This window comes from Paramormyrops kingsleyae, chromosome 20, assembly GCF_048594095.1.
Source record: "Paramormyrops kingsleyae isolate MSU_618 chromosome 20, PKINGS_0.4, whole genome shotgun sequence".
NCBI lineage: Eukaryota > Metazoa > Chordata > Actinopteri > Osteoglossiformes > Mormyridae > Paramormyrops > Paramormyrops kingsleyae.
This window is the reverse complement of record NC_132816.1, coordinates 15,612,029-15,620,414: the sequence shown is the minus strand read 5'-3', so window position 1 is coordinate 15,620,414 and position 8,386 is coordinate 15,612,029. Positions and strand designations below refer to the sequence as shown.

General features: G+C 45.4%; 1 protein-coding gene across 1 annotated transcript; it reads right to left on the bottom strand.

Moving 5' to 3' along the window:
• Positions 1-1,894: 1,894 nt before the first annotated feature.
• On the bottom strand, positions 1,895-6,012 carry nrbf2b (nuclear receptor binding factor 2b). Its single transcript, XM_023831006.1, has 4 exons — positions 5,772-6,012; positions 4,741-4,825; positions 4,537-4,577; positions 1,895-4,033 (listed from the first exon to the last, which is right to left on the bottom strand). The coding sequence occupies exons 1-4, from the start codon at positions 5,799-5,801 to the stop codon at positions 3,425-3,427; spliced, it is 765 nt and encodes a 254-aa protein (XP_023686774.1). The 5' UTR covers positions 5,802-6,012; the 3' UTR covers positions 1,895-3,424.
• Positions 6,013-8,386: the final 2,374 nt, after the last annotated feature.

Sequence of the window (8,386 nt, the reverse complement as noted above, 5' to 3'; positions counted from 1 at the left end):
GTCTGCCGGTGTTGGCTCTACTTGTGGGCTGATGGTATACAGCTGCGCGATTGGGGTGTCGGGACTCTGTGGGGGTGCTGCCATTGTTCTGGGGCATGTACTGTGTAAACTTAGGCTTGTAGATCTGCTGCTCAGCCTGTGAGCTGCCTGCCCCCTTTTGTGGCACTGTCATGGACTTCAGATGCAGTTTGGGGTGAGAATTAAAATATGCCTTTGAGACCTGTGGTGGGGTGGGTTCATTGTGCTGCCAATCAGCGCCCCCCTTAACCTATGACCCATCTCCCATTGGTTATTGTATTGGTGATTGACAGCTTGTGGGAACTCCCCACTCTGCCGAAATGTGCTATTGATGACTTGTGTGAATGTGACCAATAAGGTGTTTGTGACATGACTCCGTGTTAGCTGTCCTGTGCCCTCAGACAGGGATAAAGAGTTTGTCTTCTGGACATGATATAGGGCTGGAAACTTTTTCAATTCCTGCCAGTGTATTCAGTGCCTTTACTCTTTGATCATTATTCACACGCACGCACACTCTTTTGGCCTGTGGAAACCAATGTGTAGGGAACGTGCAATCTCTACCCATGGAGACTTGAACCCTGGTCCCACAGATGGGAGGTAACAGTGCCGCCCCTCCCTTCCTCCCTTATCCGGCGTAACAGAAAGCGGGCGCGACACCCGTCCGCGGTCACGAATAGCGACAGGTACCTTTCAGAGTGCGCGCTGTTTCACATCATGTTCCGTCCGCTGGCTTCAGTAATCATTTGTGCTTTTGCAGCTGCACTTTATTCCCGGCCGCAGTGACTCCACACCCCTGGTGAGTCGATTCCGTAATTACAACCCGTGAACATCTGAGATGGGAAGAGAGAGGGAGGGAGCAGGAGAGGAGCCTTTCACGGATCCTCTGGCACCGCCTGAGCCTGTTTAACAGTCTGCGCGTGCAGCGCGCGAGCGTCCCCGTGCCGCTACCTTCCCGACAGCTTCTCCCATTAATATTCTGCGCGCATCAAAGGGCCGCGTTGCCGTCAGACACGTGACCGCGCTCGCAGACGTGCCGCCGCGTGCCTGGGGTCTGCCGGGAGACCCCGCTGGCTGTCCTGAGCTTTAATGAGTCTAACCCCCCACCCAGGCTAGATCAGCAGCACCAGGCTGCGGATCCACTCTCATTTCGTTGGACAGTTTACAGTCCATTTTTGGATGCATTTATATTTCCAAATCGATTTGGGGAACTTAAAATTTCAAGTTGAAATACCTTTTGTCAAATTTGTGTGCAGTGTAGTCTATGCCTGTTCTACAATCGAAGCGAAATAGCTATTTGAAATTTTAAATGTGTATTTTGACTGTCCTATTTATAATCTGGTTTCTGCCAAAACTGCAAACAGTACATTGGTTTATAAATGCTGCAAATATAAATACAGATCAACTTGTTTTACTGCCATCTAGTGGCAGAATTTATACAATGAACTCTGAGCCATCAGTGGCGTTATTGAAATACGCGTTTAACTAATCGAACTCAACAGCTAAAACTTTTGTCCATTATACCCACTCTAAGGATGAAGTATTCATTTCGGTCTGTGGCTGATGACTCACTTTTGCCCGAAAAAGGGATTCTATGTTTTTACCAGTATATTTGATCTTAGCAGTGAGCAATTCTTGCACCATTTATATGCAGTCACTGTGTGGACTGGGAGCAGATTCACATTTTGGTCCACCTGCAGTTCAATCAGTGAACGACAACCCTGCAATAAAAAACTGGTCTACAGAACTCATGTGTGGTTTCTCTTCACCCTGGAAACAAAAACTGCAGACATAATAAATATCTCTACATTAGACACCCAGATACTGAGCTCGCCAAAAAAAAAAGGATCTTAAAAACCAACAGCCACTGCAACAAAACTAAATAAAGTCTTGTTTAATATCTTAAAGATTGTACACTTAGAACTAGAATTGTCATTCATGCATCACCAAAAACAAAGTTACATTTTCATTATTATGAGAATCAATAACATCCGTTTTAGATTTACATCAAGCAAAAATACAAAAAAAAAAGGTTGATGCACCCTGATTACTGTTTGTAAACCGATAATTTATACATAAAAACACTGGATTTGGTTCCCTCTTGCTGAGCAAAAAAAACTCTTATGAGTTGCATCACATAGTTTTGTTATTCCTGGCGCGTCTGGCACAAGTCGATTACTTCAGGTTAGTGTGAAAGACAGGCTACACACCCTGATGTATGTATATATATATTTATTTATGAATATATACTATATTTATGTTTCTGCATTCTGCATATTCAGACAATTACCTGAAAATGTGTGTGTTCTACACAATCACTGTGTCCATCCATTGACTGATTACAGTAAAAAAGAAAATAAGGAGAAGAAAACTAGGAGATGAGGTACCTCACATCTGACTGAAATAAAACAACAGAGACCTTCACTGGCTATTCCTTTCCAGGCTTTGATACCAGTGGCTCATGAAGCCTTTGTGCTAAAATTATTTCCCTCACGCGCGGCCGCTGGAAAACCACACGTCTGCTGCACCGTGATTTTGGGCAGCAGGACGTCTCCGATAAGGCGGGCGAGAGTGCCAACCCTCGGAATTGAACACGCTGCATATCGGTTAATGCGAAAAAGCCGCCAGACAGGCAACTTGCACCAAGCCCCGGCCTGCCCACGGTCTTCTGAGTGAGATCCATCTCCCATCACTTTCCACAGGCCAACTGTGAAGCTTGTATGACAGAAAAGGGAGGTATTTTAAACCACGTTAACATTTCACTCGACAGACGCGCCTCCAGGACTAACCCCAACCCTGACCCTTCATGGCTGCATATTTAGAAGGAACGGCTGAGGCGGTAGCTGAGCAGACGGGACGACACAAATGCCAACAGCTCCTTGATGAAGATCACAGTGTTCATCGTCTTCCTCAGAGTGGCTCAGCCACAGCCCCTTTGCTCAAGTTTTGTCCCAAGTCACACCACAACGCTCCCCAAATTGCGCTGGCTCAGTCCCTTGAAACGGCTTCACTAAGATCTCTCGTTTTCCATGGAAACGACACGAAAACAAAGCCAGAGCCACCTTTGTCCATCAAAGCTGAGACGGCAACATTGTTTAAAGACGATGTCAGTCCCTTTTTTTTTTTTTTTAAATCGCTTTTATGTTTTAGGGCCTTGGAGTACCACAGTTCTGAAAGTATTGGAAGGCACAAATCCTGCAAGAGATTATTGTGAATTAGCTGCAGTACCTAAGGAGTCACTGGAGGGAGGAAGAAAAAAAAATAAAAAAAATACGTCAAAGAAATGACTGCTGAAAATTTGTGAGTAGTGCCCCCTTGTGGTCGTGCCTTGAAGGTGGCACCTTCTCTCCACCAGTCAAACTTCCTGTCCAGTGGCCGGCACCATTTTGTCCCTTCCGTGTGCCTGCTGTTACAGCTTCTCCCTAGCCAGGAGCTCCTCCAGCTCGTGCCGGATGTCCTCGGGCAGCTCAATGACCGGAATCGGCATCTCTAGGGGCGGCAGGTGAGGGATGGGGATGTCCTTGCTCTTGCGTTCTTGCCCCGCCTGGGGTAGGATCCACACGTCGGACCCCTCCACCAGGTGGGCTTCCGCATATGGCGCGCTCCTCAGCCGGGCGTTCTCAGCCTGCAGCCGCTGGTTCTCGTTGGTGAGCCTCTGGTTCTCATGGCTCAGCCTCTCATTCTTGGCCAGCAGGTTGTCCACCAGCCGACGGAGCTCCGCGATGGCCGTCTCCTGCTCCTCTAGACGGGTTTTGTCATCTTTCAGGGCCTTGCTGCCAGCGCAGGGCTCCTGTGGTGGGCCCTTGTTCTTCAGGAGGTACAGCCAAGTGTCGTACTCCCGATCCAGACCTCCCGCACCCGGAGGCGGCTGCAGGTGGCCAGACGGCGCCTGCTCGGGGCCAGGGCTACTCAGGAGGACCCGAGGTTTCCATTCCCGCCGAGCCCGTTTCCACTTCTCCTCGATCAGCCGCTGCTGCTTGAGGTGGCTGTCCCTTTGGAGCTCCAGGGACAGCTGGGCCTGAACACACACACACGTGCGTTTTTTTAAAACTATGACTGAACAAGTTGCGAGTATTTGTATGTTAAAGCTAGCAATTCACACAAGACAATACAGTATGAATAAAAGGTGAAGGACCCTGGGATGTGTACATTTAACCAGTATAAAGATGCTTCAAAGCCAAATATGACCAAAGGGGAGCAGCATGACACACAACCAGAGCTGCCAGCCCAGATTCCTGTGTGTGTATGGGGGGGGGGGGTGTTGCCATACATGCTGACATGTCGACCCTCTGGGTTCCTTTCCCGTGAAGGCTGCCAAAGCTGGTAACCCTAACTTATGTGGGACCTTTGTGTACGATCAGCTCCGCACCAAAAAGGCAGTGGCAGTCCTGATCTTTCACCAGATGGATACATTAGAGAACTCAAATCATAACTACAATATTACATTGTAACCTTTGACCCAGGAGCATATAAATAAAATCTGAGGTCTCGCAGGTGTCACAGAGCTGACATGCAGATTACCTGCTCACACTTGGTCAGCTTCATGGCTTCTTCCAGAAGGTCTACAAGGAAAAATATACACATTTTTGTATTTAATCTTTTTCTCGACAGTACCTAAGGATACTATTTTCCAAAACCATGAAATACACAAAACAGACTAAAATGTTGCAAGGAATACAAAAAAAAATAAAATAAAAAATAAAACAGAAATAGCAAGTAACACACCTGTAGCTTTCCTGTGACATAAAATGGCTTCTTCATATTTGCCTGCCACCAACAGTCGGTCCGCTTTCCTGCTTTGCTGATGGGCCTGTGGAAACATGGGATAAACCACGACGGACTGAAAACACAGAGGTCCCATGTCCCCAACCAGGACCACTGAGACATCCAGTTACATACCAGTAAGGATCAAGTTACATACCAGTAAGGTGACAATCACTGGATGGACACTTTAACCAGGAACACCAAGTATTGACAAAGGGGTATTGAAAGAAGAATTGACCACAGTGTTTTTAAATGTGTCCTTTAAAAGGGCAGAGAGCTGACCTGTTGTTTACTACCAGCCACAAAGATCCCCAGTTATATCTTAACGAAGTAAGCAAACTTCCCACAAGCCCAGTAAAGCAAAGTCCACATCTGTTAATGGACTACAAGCTGCATATGAACCATTGCTCCTTTATTGAACCAAGTTACATGGCTAATTTTGCCTGGGGCTAAACAAGACACAAAGCAGACACGTGTATCTACCGCCACAGCCACAACAATTACAAATCAGCGGAAATAAAACAAAACCCAATATTACCCGACACTTTAAAGACAACTTCAAAGATTGTAGCCAGCTAGTTGACAGTTTATCCACAAACTGGGGCATGGGTCTAACTACATTTACCATTGTCAACCCGAGAGCTACATTAAACAGATTTACCAGCATTATAAACTTAGTATTTTATAACGCAAACAGATAGTTAACAACACATACATACGTTATAAAGATTAAAAATAACCGTCTACAGCCTCGCTAAGCTAACCTGACCCACCACGGTGGATCTTTGAGATTGACGCCCGAATAACGCACAATGGTAGTATCACCGACTGGGGTGGCGAGGGGAAGCCCGATTTTCTCACTGCCCCCGGCGAGCAGGCGGGGAGGCGCGTCGTGAAAGCAGCGGGCTGACCGCTTAGCTACACCGCGGGTAAACAGGCAGCAAGACTCGCTAACTGGCTAGCAGGCTAACAGGCAGTAAACAGAAACTTACCAGGTTAAGAGGACTCTCCAGCACCTCCATCGGGATAATCTTCACGCATATATGCTACATGAGAAATCGAACTGTTCCGCGCCAACGCTCATCGGTACCCGCTCTGGATTCCGGGACCAGCCGTTCTGGTTCTGCCGGACAGCCGTTTCGTGGTACTGGTAAGAAAAAAAAACCCAAGTTCCCCCAAGCAGTACACAGCTAACCAACGCAAACGTGACGTCGTCACGTCTCCTCGTTACGAAACCTCGTTTAGCAGCGCGATTTCTCGCGATATCGCACTGTCGCCGAGCCCTGGCTCGCGTCATCTACTGGAAACAACGTGTAGTGCAAGTAGCCGTCGTACGCGCTGTGCTTCCTTATGTTATATTATTGCTTCATATTTTCAGAGCATAATATAACAATAAATGTTAACAATAACAGAAGCCTTATATTTACATCAATGCTTTTTCACAATTTCGTGCTCGATGTTACAGATGTTATAGAACTGATCATCGCTCATCCCCGCGCGTCAGTATTTAGATATGACACGAGAGGGAGCTCGTGGCACATCAATGGCTCCTTTCCCTTTTATGCAGGAGGTCTGATGTGACAACAAACCTAGAAAGTTATTATTTGAAAATATTACATTACAAAACACTATTTGTTGCAAAATAGCGGTTTAGTGATGACCAGAATTTAACGATCAGAGATTCAGACGTATTTAATGACAAATAATGTCTGATATTCAATAGATTAACCAATCTGAAGTTTCTTCTTCATCCCACTAGGTGGCGATTTCCACCTTCCAATTACATCATATCTATGAGAGCCGTGCCCTCGGCGTTTTAACTTAAGCAAACATTCAATTTTGTTTCGTCTTACCTCATATTGTACTTAACTCTTATCATACGTTGAAAAATAATAGTCAAACTTACTAACTGTTCAATGTTTCCTCACAACTCATACTGCAACCACTAAAAATGAACGTAAATTACAATTTTGGTTTCTAAAAACTAATTTGATAGATTTTGTAGATTTGAATACATCGATAAATTTTAATTATTCAAAGTAGGTGTTCCATGTTATCTCTTTCCTTTAAAATGTCTAGTACAAGTGAACTGGTGATGTTGAACATACAATATTTATATCCAACTTTCAATTACTGTTCTACTTAGAGTCATGGGGAGACCCAGACCGCATTCGAGGCAGCATAGGGCACGAGGCTGGGATCCGCCTTGGACAGGATGCAGGTCTGTCACAGGGCACATGCAGACTATGGGCAATTTAGCTTAGCTCTATGTCTTTGTACTGTGGAAACCACACCACGCAAGGAGGACATGTAATCTTCCCACACACAGAGCAGAGGCTGGATTTGAAGCAACAACCCAGGAGAGGTGAGCCGTTCTGTATGCTGAGCCGCCATGCAGTATTTCCCCAAACCCACATTAAACATCTACATTTACTGAACTCAGCACTTTCAGTTATGACTTTATTGCAAACATTATACCACCAGCTAAATCTATCCAGTCAATGACATCGGCTCGGATTCTGCCCTCGGCAACAAAAGGGATATCTTTGAATAAAGCTGAGCTTGTTTCTCCTGCCTGGTGCCCTCAATGGGAATATGGACCAGAAGCATTTATTGTATTTTCATATGTTCTGTGGTGAAATGAGCCTTTGCATCCACCCATATAATAAAACCAAATGCTATCTCACTGGAACTCAGTGGGTGTCCTTAGAAACAACAAGACAAATGTGAATTGTGTCAAAACTCATTGAAAAAGATGCTTGTAGTTCATTTGCACTGGGTCTTTCGAATAGTATGGCCCTTTGTGCTTGTCTTAGAAGTTCAGCACTGCTTCATATGAACAGAGGGACCTCTCTGTAAGCTCGCTTAGCGCCGAAGAAATAAACCTCACTGACAGCGTTTCAGAACAGTCTGCTCGATCTCACTCGTATGCTAAAGTGCTATCAAGCGCTATCAAGTTGGGGCATTGTGCTGCTTTGGACAAGAGTGTCAGCTAAATGAAATAAATGTAGATGCTACAGTCTAAAGAAATGAAGTAGAAGACGTTAATTTTAAAATGAGGTTGTCTTCGCATAACGTTTTAATGGATGGTATTTTTTTTAGCAAAAAGACTCCAGGTTAAGTATCAGGAGGTAAATTCTTGTTCCTTTTGTGTACATATTAGCTTCTGTAGATTGATTCTGTAGAAGCAGTCAAAGGAATAAACGTTTCCTTCTGATGAAAGTGGCAAAAAACATGACAATAATTTAGCGTCAACTCCCGAAAGAGTGCTCTGGTGCAAAATACGGCTTCCTGCTCTTTTTCTCCCATTCAGTGCCATCCAGCGTGGTTTTGTTTCGCATCTTGAAAAACCATAGTGGGAGGAACACTGACTACGAGGATTCCGCATCCTGACGCTGTCGTGGCCACCTCCTGTAATGTCAGAGGTCCCTTTATTCCCAGCTGCCATGATTTGGGTCCCCTTCTGACAGCATGTAAAGACGGTCCGATTGAGGGAGAAAAAAAAAAATAAAAGGTGGAATTTTCGAGTAGGAGGGAGGTTTTGATACGTCTTTTACCTGGGTGAAGGCTGCTTGAAAAGTAGTGATGAGCCAGCTAATCTCTTGGG

What these genes read in the sequence shown, in the direction of transcription:
- nrbf2b (XM_023831006.1), bottom strand. Translation starts at nt 5,801, where the DNA reads ATGGAGGTGCTGGAGAGTCCTCTTAACCTG. An exon ending in TGGAGAGTCCTCTTAACCTG is followed by an intron (nt 4,826 to 5,771) that starts GTAAGTTTCTGT and finishes ATGTTTCCACAG; the next exon opens with GCCCATCAGCAAAGCAGGAA. An exon ending in ATGTCACAGGAAAGCTACAG is followed by an intron (nt 4,578 to 4,740) that starts GTGTGTTACTTG and finishes TTTTCCTTGTAG; the next exon opens with ACCTTCTGGAAGAAGCCATG.